The sequence below is a fragment of the Xiphias gladius genome, chromosome 15 (genome assembly GCF_016859285.1).
Source record: "Xiphias gladius isolate SHS-SW01 ecotype Sanya breed wild chromosome 15, ASM1685928v1, whole genome shotgun sequence".
In the NCBI taxonomy this organism is placed as follows: Eukaryota; Metazoa; Chordata; class Actinopteri; order Istiophoriformes; family Xiphiidae; genus Xiphias; species Xiphias gladius.
Genome location: NC_053414.1, coordinates 23,316,399 through 23,328,568, shown reverse-complemented (window position 1 = coordinate 23,328,568; position 12,170 = coordinate 23,316,399). Strand labels below are relative to the sequence as shown.

The 12,170-nt window shown below is 41.3% G+C and overlaps 1 protein-coding gene across 2 annotated transcripts; it reads left to right on the top strand.

The window, feature by feature from the left end:
* Positions 1-2,859: 2,859 nt before the first annotated feature.
* LOC120800978 (transcription factor AP-4-like) lies at positions 2,860-10,455 on the top strand. Of its 2 annotated transcripts, none has more exons than XM_040147506.1 (7): positions 2,860-3,263; positions 5,714-5,879; positions 6,127-6,225; positions 7,256-7,426; positions 8,653-8,799; positions 9,041-9,205; positions 9,376-10,455. In XM_040147506.1, the coding sequence occupies exons 1-7, from the start codon at positions 3,175-3,177 to the stop codon at positions 9,529-9,531; spliced, it is 993 nt and encodes a 330-aa protein (XP_040003440.1). In that variant the 5' UTR covers positions 2,860-3,174; the 3' UTR covers positions 9,532-10,455. The 2 variants fall into 2 exon arrangements, with proteins under 2 accessions (XP_040003440.1, XP_040003441.1); XM_040147507.1 differs by lacking the exon at positions 2,860-3,263 and adding an exon at positions 3,571-3,671.
* The last annotated feature ends 1,715 nt before the right edge of the window (positions 10,456-12,170 follow it).

Sequence of the window (12,170 nt, the reverse complement as noted above, 5' to 3'; positions counted from 1 at the left end):
GATGGGGTGGAGGGCCGAGGAGTTGGAGCAAAACTCAGCACCTCAAGAAGTTCAGCAGGGGGTTCAGAGGGACAAGCCAAAGAGGTCCGCTTCCTCTTCAGGGGAGGGTCGGCAGTAGTAGTTTTTGCGCTTTGATTTTAAATTCTGAACCTGGAGAAAGTCAGCAACACATAGGAAGATCTACGTCACATACACTTTAGAAGACTACTGTTACCATTTTGTAAGATTTTCGAATTACAACCTGCAGTTTTTTCACACCTGGATGCAACGAGAATTGAAATACTACAGGATGATAAACTGAAGTCACAGAGTAAAGCTGTGAATCAGTAAAACTTGATGGAGCTTAACAGGACAGTTACAAAAATGTAAGTTCAATAAGTTGTACAGTCGGCCTGTACAGACTGTGACCCACAACGTTTAATGCTGTCAGTGTGCTCTGTATTTGACATTTTGTAAAACTGTCTAATTCTCTAGTTCTAGGATTACATTGTGAACAATTTTTGGCATAAACATTTTTTATGCAAATATGTAAAGCAAAAGTCTAACTTGCTCGTCTCTGCAGCATGGACACTGCCTGGAGGCTCCAGGCTTCCTTGCACTATGTCTGATTCTCCTTCCTCTGCTGTGGTCACTGGTTTGCAGGCAGACGGGCACATCACACTGCAGCAATACACACTTGTGTTAGATTGACACTTAACTTGTGCAGTGAATGCAGCATCTGTCATTGAACAAAGTGAGGGCCAGGGCCATCCACCTGAGTGGGCTCTGCATTTATACCTGATGTCGTGGCCTTTACTGTCTTTAAGAGAAGCCCTGTGGCAAAATTTGGTTTTAATATCGTTATTGTTTTAGTTTGTAAAAATTGTGTTTGCCCTACTGATTGAATCTTTTCATTCATTTACAATTTATATTTTTTCGATTCAGGGTTAACAACTGAAAATAATTGTTGTTGTAATATTAATTGTGATCCATTCTCCTCATAATTTCCATTATATCCAAAATGTGAAATTTCATTTCACGCACAGTTTATTATGCATCTGTGCAAAACAACGTTACTCCTACAGTTCAGATCATCTTTACAGCTCTTTAGCATTCTGACAGTAATATTTGTCCATGTAAATGCAGCATTCCCTATTTCTACTTAATGGTTGTTAGAAATCACTGGTGCAATACTGCCACCTGCTGCACTATGCTGGACTGTTTGTGCTGAGTATGTTATGTATACTATGCATTGCCTTTTATATTATCGTCTGCCTGCACAGCTAACAGTGTGCAACTTTTGCCATCAAGGAGCAATGTACTGTATATTTAAGGCTGCATTCCTTATTCTCTAAATCCACTGATCATTTTTTTTATTTTTTAATATAAAATATGGAGGGAAGCAGGAAATCAGTGACTTTACATGTGCTGTATCCCGAAAATGATTGATAGTTTTGCATGATAGATAAGTTTAATGGACTGTTTCATTTTTATTGTGGTCTATGGTCATTTAAGTTATTAATCAACTGTGCTGTTCAAATTCACTCTTTATTAACATACAGAATGTAATTGTGAGAGTATATTAATGCAACTGTTTGACAATTTTCACATTTGGTGGTGCCTAGTATGATATTATAAAATAGTATTATGTCCTTAAGGAAATAAGTTTTATGTTTTTGTTTCAATGCTTTTGTCCGACATATAGTCAGTTTTATATTCCAGTCAAAAGGAAACTATTTTCCCTTTTGAAGTGTATTCTTGAAAATGAACTGGAAATGAAATATGGGGGAAGGGGTCATTTCAAATGGTAATCTGGAAAATATGAACCAGAATTTATTGAAGCCAGGACTGGATTAATAAACTGGGGGGGCCTGGGGCAAAAATGAGCCGTGGACCCCTATTGATGTGGCTTGAAAATGAAGTAATAATACAGGTGTTGCCTTTCGGTCACTATCATTTCAGTTTTTAATGTGGGGGCCACTGCCCCTGGGCCAGAGGGGTGCAAAACAATCTCAAAGACACGCAAGAAGACAACAAAGAGACACAAAATGACTGAAGAGATGCAAAACATTTACAACGAGATGCCAATGGACAAAAAATAGATGCAAATTGACAACACAGAGATGCAAAACATCCATAAAAATGCAAAACAATAACAAAGAGACACATAATGTAAATGCATCATTTGTAGTCATTTTGCGTCTCTTTCAGTCTGGGTGTCCTATGAAGAAGGGCTGGGGGACTTTTACATGTCCATGCCTAGGGACTCGTAATCCATCCATGGATTTAATGATTCATGGCGTATTAACAAACAAATTGATCAACTGAATCGCATAACTAATAGTGACATGATGAACCTGGAATGGTTGAGCAGTTTCCCACTTTGCCAGCTGGTAAACTAGCCTTGATGAGAGGAGAGAGAGTTATACATACACATTTAAAACCAATCAACGTAATGCAATACTTCGGGTTCTGAATAATCAAGGAATCAGACGTCAAAACCTATGATGTGAACAGCCGTAATTTAAGGGAACTATTCAAGTCTAACTAGAGTAAAATATAGTATTTCAGCACTACTGTCACATAAGTGACAGTGTTATTTCATCCACTAATGTTAGCTCTAGTTTGTTCATCCTGCTTTCTTCTTCTCGCTGATAGCTACATTATTATATACTCATTAGTTTTGTGGGTTTGTTTGTTTGATTTTCGACTGCTTGCTTGCAAAAGCCCTGTGAGGATCTTTCATTTGTTCCACTGCAGTTATACAGTGACTCTTTCTGGTTTGTTTGTTCTGCTTTCCGGAAGAAGGTCTCTGATTCCAACCAGCTGTTTCCCGCCTCACGCAGATCAGCTGCACATACACACACACAGTGTAGTAGGCGGAGGCAGCAGACACACACACACAGACACAGACACGTAGTAGGCGGAGGCAAGAGGCCACACACATACACACACATACATTGGAGGGAACCCCATCAGCTGTGGGAGGCAACACAGCTTTAACTTACTTTTATTTTTCCAACTCTGCTCTTCAAATTCACAGATTTTTAAGCAGTGATTTTAGATGTGAGCTACTGAGGAGTACAGCGAGAGCCCCGCGGTGAAAACGAGCATCCTTATATTTTAACAAGGGGACCAGTGGAGGGAGAAGAAAAAAAACAGAAAACACGGACTACAGAAGGTGGCTTTGAAAGCATGGAATATTTCATGATGCCGACAGAGAAGATACCGTCCTTACAGCAGTTCAAGAAGACGGAGAAGGATGTTATAGGAGGTCTCTGCAGGTGTGTGGCCAGCTATTTGTGTCGATATCAAAACTGCCTGCTGAAATCACCTTTCATGTGACTGTAGCGCGTGTGTATGTGTGTGTGAGATGCAGTCTGACTTCAGCTAGCACGCTAGCCGTTAGCTTCGCCGCGGTGCCTTGGCAGCAGGAGCGTGGTTGTGGAAATTAGCAGCTTGTCGTGCCAGCTGCTGGTGTCGGCAGCGAGGATACGGTCGATCGTCTCGTCCGTGCTCGTTGCACCTGCTGGCCGAATGACCCGTTATAGCACACGAAGCACGTTTGCGGCCGTTGGGCTCAGAAATATGTAAATCGGCGAGACGAAATCGATACATTCGCGTCCAGTCTAACACCAACCACGTGGTAGTTAACGCGTTGCCCGCCGCCTCGCTGCTACACACAGAATCACGTTTGTAACTACATACCTTGTTACCACATGTACTGTTTTCGTCGAATTACTGATACGGACAATGTATTTGAAGCGTATTAAATACGAATGCGGTAAATCTGGGTTTTGGCTACTGTGTGTGCGTGGTTAAGTAATGCTCTGCGCAGCAGCCATGGTTGTGTCGTGTGCTAAAATTAGCTTAGCTCGGCTACTTAGTTAGCTATCACTGCGCACTCGTTTTCTGGCCGCACTGTGTATGCACTGACTTAATTTTACTCACATGTACTGAACTGTTTAACTGAAACACATCGTCTTATAGGTGTAACGGCGGGCACAGAAATGTATCTGTTAGTAGGTGGTTAATAACTCAGTGCTAGCCCAGCGCTAGCGGTGGAAAGCATTGTTCTCCATGATGCCAGGGGGCCTGCTGCCGATGCTGTAGCGGAGTCACATTTCACTGCCGCTGCCGTCCAGACGCGCCCTCCGCCGGCCATGTTGGAGGTCCGCAGCTCCTGGCAGCTGCAACTGACAACAGCTGATTTCATATCTCAACACTAAAAAAAAACCCCGACACCTGTGTGGAACACATGTGGTTGTTTTTCTTTGCTGTTTCTGGTTTCTCCACCAATATTTTAATCGTCAATAAAGACATGTTTGTGCGTAGGATGCTAAATGCACAATGATAGAAGTATCGTATGAATGTTAGAGAGATACATAAATATCGTGTGTGTGTGTGTGTGTATAGATATATAGATATATAGATATATGAATAGATATATAGATAGATAGATAGATAGATAGATAGATATTTATGTATGTATATATTTATGTGTAATGTTAGATGCAAGTTTAAATTACTTATTTGATGAGGATGGACTGAAGTGGATCTTTGATATTTACTAAACTTTGATCATCTTTTTTTCCCCACTACATATGTAACAAATGGTTTGTACATTAAAAAGCACTACGGGACAAAATCCCCTCATTATATTCCCCAAGGTCCACTTAAATATCTCCATTAATTTAGCATGTGTTCAATAAATAACTTTTGAGGGTTGAACAGTTTAATCCTAATAGATCAAATTAATTCCTAAATGTTGTTTATGCCCCCGAGTCTGCCCGTACAGTCATCTTAACCCAGTAGATGAAGATATATTCAAGAGAACAGTTCACAAAGCTTTCAAATTAAGATAGAATTCAAGGCACTAAATTCAGCTATTAAAGGACCTAAAGCCTATTTTAAAGGGAGTGTGTATGTGTTTTTATGCTTTTTTTTTTCTTTACATGTTTTGTCTGCTTCCTTAGCTTTTTGTCAAGCTGATGTAACTCACTTGTTAACACACAGTTCAGATCAAATCAAACTATTTAAATATAGCCCTGAACATTATAGTATGGCTGCACGCCCCACGCACATCTTTTGTAGAAAATAGCTATTTAGAGCTGTGAGAAATGTGTCATTTGTCAGACCTTTCTCATTTTTGTAAACATCCCAGATCTGGTTCTTTGGAGTTGTTGACTTCTTGGTGCCATGGCCATCTTTTTGCCTTTAATGGTTCACCTATCTCTCCCCCTGAGTAAATATGACATGGATGGTTTTGCCACCATAACATCCAACCTAGGGGGATGGAGGTGTGTGAGGGGGGCACTGAGTTCAGTCACACTCAAAGACCTCCAGGCAGCCAGACTAAGGAATGTAGAGAGGTCAGGACTACTGCCTGGTAAAGAAGACATCTCATGATGTCACTTTGTGCGGATTTTTCAGTGGAGATTCTTCAAAAACTATCCTTTTTATTACCAAACAATTAATCGAGAAAATAATCAGCACACTAATCAATACTGAAAATAATGGTTTAATTGCTCCTTTTCTTGTACCTGCGATCCCTGTGATGTCAATTTCTTGTTAAGATAATTTGTAGGGGGAAATTTCCGCACTTTACGTAAAGCAAGATTAAGACACAAGGGTCGAATGTTTCATCAGAAAGGAGCTTATACGGCCTCATTGGGCACAAAGCTGTCATGGACAGAATAATGATGATCTTTCTCCCTTGACCTCTCTCCCTCAGCCTGGCCAACATCCCGCTCAGTCCGGAGACAGCCCAGGACCAGGAGAGACGAATCCGCCGTGAGATCGCCAACAGCAACGAACGCCGGCGCATGCAGAGCATCAATGCAGGCTTCCAGTCCCTCAAAACACTCCTGCCCCACACAGACGGAGAGAAACTCAGCAAGGTGCAGAAAGCATTGTAGACACTGGCACAGAGAAAAGCTCTCCCTTGTGATGGTGTAGATCATGACATGTGATGATAAAGCTTGAAATGATTGAGCGCAAATGTTGAATGAATGGCAGGAAAATTAATTTTTGACATACTGGTGTTGATTTGGTTTTATTTGTGCCTCAGCAACAGTTTTGTGAGACTGTATACTTAAATGTCCACGTACTGGTCTCGTATTCACCTTTTTGTTGCATCCCTGCCAGGCGGCCATCTTGCAGCAGACAGCGGACTACATCTTCACCTTGGAGCAGGAAAAGACACAGCTCCTGGCACAGAACAACCAGCTCAAACGCTTCATCCAGGTAACGGCCTTTACCATCCTTTTTCACTATGTGTCTCCATGCGCATAAAACCAGGTTGCTTAAATGACAATACAAGTTGCTTTAGCCCATTTTATACAAATCGCATACACCTTAAATTTCCACTAACAACTTGCCAAGTCCACTAGGTCAAACTATAGTTTCCTATCTATCAGGCCACCACAGGGTTTCCCCTGTTTAGGTGCCGTATAAGCTGCAGAGGCTTGAAACTTCATCACACTTAACTTCATGTTGCTTTCAGTTGCAACTATTGCTCTTCCCTAATGCATTACAGCCTTTTCAAGTAAAAGTATTCTTTCAAATGCATTACCACCCAACAATGACATGTGTTTATTGTGACTCATCTCAGACACAATTTTTAAGATCCCCCAAAAAAACATATAGATGGAGTGAACAGTCGTAGTCTAATGGGAAAACAACAAAAGCTCAAGTTCGGCTCAGGAAAATGACATTTTTCTATAGGTTGGTCCTTCTCTTGACCATGCCAGTGTGTGGCATGGTGAGACTTGAATGCAGAGGCGGGTAGGGGGTTTTAATGCTGAATCTCTATCTGCCAATGATCATATAGCACTAGGCAGTGGGTTAGATGTGGTGGTAACACTTCCTGTTGAGGTTGGGTTCTTTTAAGGAACTAGAAACAGACAAATGTCAGGTATTGAACATTTTCAGCTATACTGCAACCACCTGCAGCCTGAGGTTACTTTCATATTTGGACAGCTTGCGAGTGTTGGCAGTGATAGTACAGTGGCTTTGTCAATCTGTATTCAGTCATGCCACACTATGTGAAAAATGCGTGTTTGCCAGCGTCCTTTGTTTACCATGCTGTTGGTTCACCTGGTGTTTTATTTTCTTGCCACAACGGCCATTTTTTCAACTCAGTGCAAGCAACATGTGGTGTTTTCAAATCGAGAAGAAACTCCTACTCTGCTGACAGGGGTACTAAGTTAACATATGCAATATGCACATCGACTGTTTTACATTTTAACTTTACATGGCCTCTGTGTCACTTCAGGAGTTCAGTGGCTCATCACCGAAGAGGAGGCGAGCAGAGGAGAAGGATGAGGGGATCGGGTCTCCAGACACACTGGAGGAGGAGAAGGTCGAGGAGCTGAGGAGGGAGATGTTAGAGCTGCGACAGCAGCTGGACAAGGAGCGCTCGGCTCGTATGCAGCTGGAGGAGCAGGTGAGACAAATGGTGTAACTGGAGCTGAGAGGTTCTTCTTGACTCATGTCCTAATCCCTCTTCTTTACTCAGTTTAATTGCTCTTCACAAATTCTTAACATTTATTTCAGTAGTGGTGGAATCAGTATATATATCAATGACAGTAACATTTGACATTAAATTATCCCGATCTGGTCTTTGCTTATGATTTGGGACGGAACAGGTGAACGTAAAAAGAGGTGTCAGAGATAAATTTAACTCCACGTCCCCAGGCTACAAAATGATCTAGAGGTTACAGTGGATATTACGTACCAAAATATACAAACCAGTTTTTCAGGTTTACCTGCCATTTCGACTTCTAATCAAAATGCAAGTCATCCACATGTTCACCAGTCCACTTTAACAAGGTTGGAACTGGTGGTGGTGACAGATTTACCAGTGCGCAAGGCAAGTCCTGACAAGTTCACTTCCTGGATCTACCTGAACAGCAGGTTACGACAGAGGCGACTGAACAGTTGGTGAAGACAAACTGAAACTTAAACAGAAGTGAAAGAGAAAAGTAAAGGAAACAGTAGGTACGATGCGGGGGTGAGATGTTTCCAAAGAGTCTAAAATGTGCTTAAGTATTTTCTGTTAATGGAACATAATACTGCGTGGTGCACAATTATTTCCCATAACAGAAAAGCAAAGACTGCACTTGGGAAATAAATGAGGCCAACAAAAACCTCTTCTGTTATCATACATTAAGGGAGAATTTGAGTGGTTTACAGTGCAAATTATTATTTTTTTTGTTAAGTTGGGTCATTCACGAGAGATAAAAAAAAGCAGCAGACGTATCCGGACTTTTAGTCCCTCGTATGGGTCAAGCTCCAAAAACACTGGCTCTTACTGCCTCGTGAACTCCATGTAACAGGTTTGTAACTCAGGCTTTGTGTTAACAGGTTGAAGCCTCAACCCAGGACGACCCTGTTGACATTAAGATTTTTCTTTCAAACTTCACAAAGCTCAATTCACAGCCACAGATGACGTTATACGACTGTTATCCCAGCCTGAATAGTACTCCACGTGATGAGTAAACTGGTTTTAATGTGTAACAACAAACATTTCTTGTGATGTAACTTTTTTTCCATTGCTATATTTCCTCAGTAATTTAGAGGACTTGGATACGTGTGAGTTTGTCTTAAATTGGTGCTGAACTGGTGCTCGATTTTAATAAACACGCTCCCGTGTATTCTGTTTGTGTGCAGGTGCGCTCTCTCGATACCCAGCTGCACCCAGAGCGTCTGAAGGTGATCACCCAGCAGGTGGAGGAGGAGCAAGCGCTCATCCAGAGCCAAACGCTGTTACGGCTGCAGCAGATCCACGCCGCTGACAGACAAACGCACAGTCCGCAGGTTAGAACCACACATGCACACACACACGCGCGCGCACAAAGAGAAGATGATAGGCATCTGTGTTGCAAGTCCCAAACCTCAACAGGCTGCCATTTTCTCAAACTGCTTCAGTAGTGAGGTGTCCATGCTAATAACTTATGTCGAGCTCAGCAGTAATATGGCTGTCGTATATAAATACAGATAATCTCGTGTAATGAGAAACACATTTTCACTTTTCACTCATATTTTTTCTGTCCTCCAGGTGCTGGCTCCTCCCACTCCCCCTGCCCCGACCCATCACCCCACAGTCATCGTTCCAGCTCCGACACTAACCCAGCACCATCACGTCACTGTGGTGACCATGAGCCCGTCTGTCCACACCAGCACTGTGTCCACGTCCAGACAGAACCTGGACACCATTGTGCAGGTATGTGTTTACTGTACTATATGTGGAACAAATATTTATTTTTTTATAAAGTTGTCAGTTCAGAGGGAAAATATTTGTTTTCCCCTAATAATTGATTATAATAATAACAACAATCGAAGTGGTCTGAAACTTTGCCACAGCCTTCAGTGTTTTTCATCCTCTCCTCTCAGGCCATCCAGCACATCGAACGCACTCAGGAGAGGAAAGCCAGCGCCGAGGAGGAGCAGAGACGAGCTGTAATTGTTAGCCCCGTGCACGTTGCCATGGACACCGCCTGCTCAGACACAGACACCGACACGGAGGGAGAGGACTGCTCGATGAACTGATCGACCCCACGAACGAACACAAACACACAAACACTTCAAATAACTTCTCACTGTAAGATTCCCTCCAGGAGCTTGACTACTTTTTAAAAAAAAAAAAAAAAAAAAAAAAAAAAAATCTGTCTTTGGCATTATCCAAACTCCTAAATCCAGTGGTTAAGCTCACAGTCAGTCTTGTACTGTAAAATCGCTGAAGATTGAAGACATAGGATGGTCAGCGTGCAGAGGAGGCCCTGTGGGATTTCTAGAGGCTGTTTTTCAATGTCTGAGCCGGTCTGTCGCTGCTTGAAAACTTAGGGGTCTCCTCTTGTAGAAAGCTATCAGCAACCGTCCGTCCTTCATGTGTGTTTATGTGTGCTACATACAGTCACAGTATCAGTTGCCCATCCTTCACTGGCACGCTGACAGTATTAATTGTGCTAGAAATTGATGGATTTTGTCATAACGGAGAGTTGAATGTAACAACACAATAAGCACGCAGCTCTTGATTCTCAAAAGGGACGTGGAGTTGCAGTTAATTTTCCCCAGTCTTAATTTTGTTTTTTCTTTGTTTCCCAGTTCATTTATTCTAGTGCCAGTGGCCATGAAACCCAACTTATCTACAACTGAGGGCATTTCTAAATTGAAATATTTGGGCGAAATACACACTTAATTGCAAAGTTATACATGTGGAAAGAAATTCTATCCTATTGACTTGGTTGTGTTTTGATATCTAAATAAGCCCTTAAAAATAAGCTGTTGAACAATTTACATTGATCATCTTTTGGTTTTAATGTTGTTTGTGTCTTTTGTTAACATTTTTTTTTCTGTCAGGGTTACTGAATGTTGAAGGTGAACATTTTGTTATATTGAGATTAACAACTTAAAATTGGAGGTTTGTCAGGTTTTCACAGGGAACCGGAGGCCTTCAGGTAAATTCATAAGTCTCTTTCAAACTAAATTCGGCCCATTCATCTTTTATCTGCTGATGATAGTGGTTGTTGCACCCTTAACTTAAAAAAAAAAAAAAAAAAACCAAATGTTGGTTCATTGCTTGAAAACATTTAAAAGCATTGTGTTACCGGTCCTGGTCCTTGCATGGTAACTAGTCCTTACATGTGAAAATATGGAGAGTTTGGCTGATGTGAAAATCTGAAAACAGATCTGGATGATTCACATACTAACGAAGCATGAAGGCTTCCGGTGTTCCTCCAAAGACTTCAGTCCATCTTCTGGTCTTGGTTTGTTGATTTCGGTGACTATGCACTAGAGTTTTTGCTGTTTATGCAATCCCATCTTCAGTACATTGGTTGGTGTGATTATATACATGAGGTGAAGTTATCTATGCACCGTTGGTAGATGTGTACTTTACACCTACAGTATATGTATGAAACTTGACATGCCTGTATCAAAGAATGTAGTAGTCTCTACTCGCAAGGTGCTCTTTGTTAACCTGGTGCTCTGCTGATGAGCAGTGAGCTGAGGCCAAAACTCTTCACGTAACTTCACACTTGATTATGTTTGCTGAATCTTTTGGGGGAATATTTGTCATTTCCACATTTTGGATTCGCTAAAGAGAGTAGGGCAGTAGGGAGGAGTTGTGCCCGAAGGCAAACGGCAACACATTTTGTGTCGTCTCGTTATATTTGCTCACATGAAAAAGTTACCTTCAGAACGTCGTAGGTTTCACATTTAACTGAACTCCATCCCGAGAAGCATCATCTTTGAAGAGAAAACTAAAGAAGCTTTAGTTGGAAAACCAAGCACGTAATGATCAATGGATGTCTTCAGTGCATCAAATGCCATTTTAAAAAGGGCAAAATCGGTGTTCAGTGAGACTGAAATTTGATTGAAAAAGACTCAACTGAATTGCAGATGTTCCCCCACAATTCCCATCTCTAAAAAACGCACCAGATCTATCCACCTCGTGTTCAGTTGCTTTTCTCTTTCGGGAATTTGACTGGAAATCCCTGCTTCGAGCCTCTCTCCTGTCATACTCGATTTGATACGCTGACTTGATGCTGTAAACATTCCTTTTTATTTGGATTTGTATCTGTCTTTGATCTTACATGTTCTGTCGCCAATTGAATGCATGTTACTAATTGCTATTTCCTCTTGTCTAAAGCAGGCTTTTGTTTTGACATTCTGTTTATTTTTTGGGGGGTTTTCCTTTTTTTTTTTTTTTTTTTTTTATCTATTTCATTATCACATGATGCGTTCAGTGTGAAACTGTCTTGTGTGAGATGTGGGGACACTATTCACTCACTGATATCAGTTTTATATCTGGTTAGATTAGTATTTTTCATGCCAAACAAGGGTGGGGGGGTACTAATTTTGTTAGCGATGCTTTGTTAAAGGGTTTAGTGTTCTGCTGGCAGATGTTAAGCCTCAGCCTGAGTTTAGCTGAGCCTTGTTATCGGTCAGAAAAACACTTGGTCCCCACATGTGTCTGTACATTTTGTTGCAGCACTGCTGTCTTTTGGTGGAATTTTGAGATATTTGATCTGAAGCACTTGCTGTTCTGTACTGCCTGAATCAATGATCAGGAAGATTGTTGTTTTTTTTTTTTTTTTTTTTGCCATTTATTTGTTGTAAGCTCTTTGCTGTGACACAATTTAACAATCTGTTTATTGTGATCTGCTTTTCTGTCTATCCATTTGTCT

Excerpts from the sequence above, each read along its gene's own strand:
- LOC120800978 (XM_040147506.1), top strand. The coding sequence starts at position 3,175 with ATGGAATATTTCATGATGCCGACAGAGAAGATACCGTCCTTACAGCAG. Across the intron at positions 6,226-7,255 it reads AGCTCAAACGCTTCATCCAG|GAGTTCAGTGGCTCATCACC; the intron begins GTAACGGCCTTT and ends GTGTCACTTCAG. Across the intron at positions 7,427-8,652 it reads GTATGCAGCTGGAGGAGCAG|GTGCGCTCTCTCGATACCCA; the intron begins GTGAGACAAATG and ends GTTTGTGTGCAG.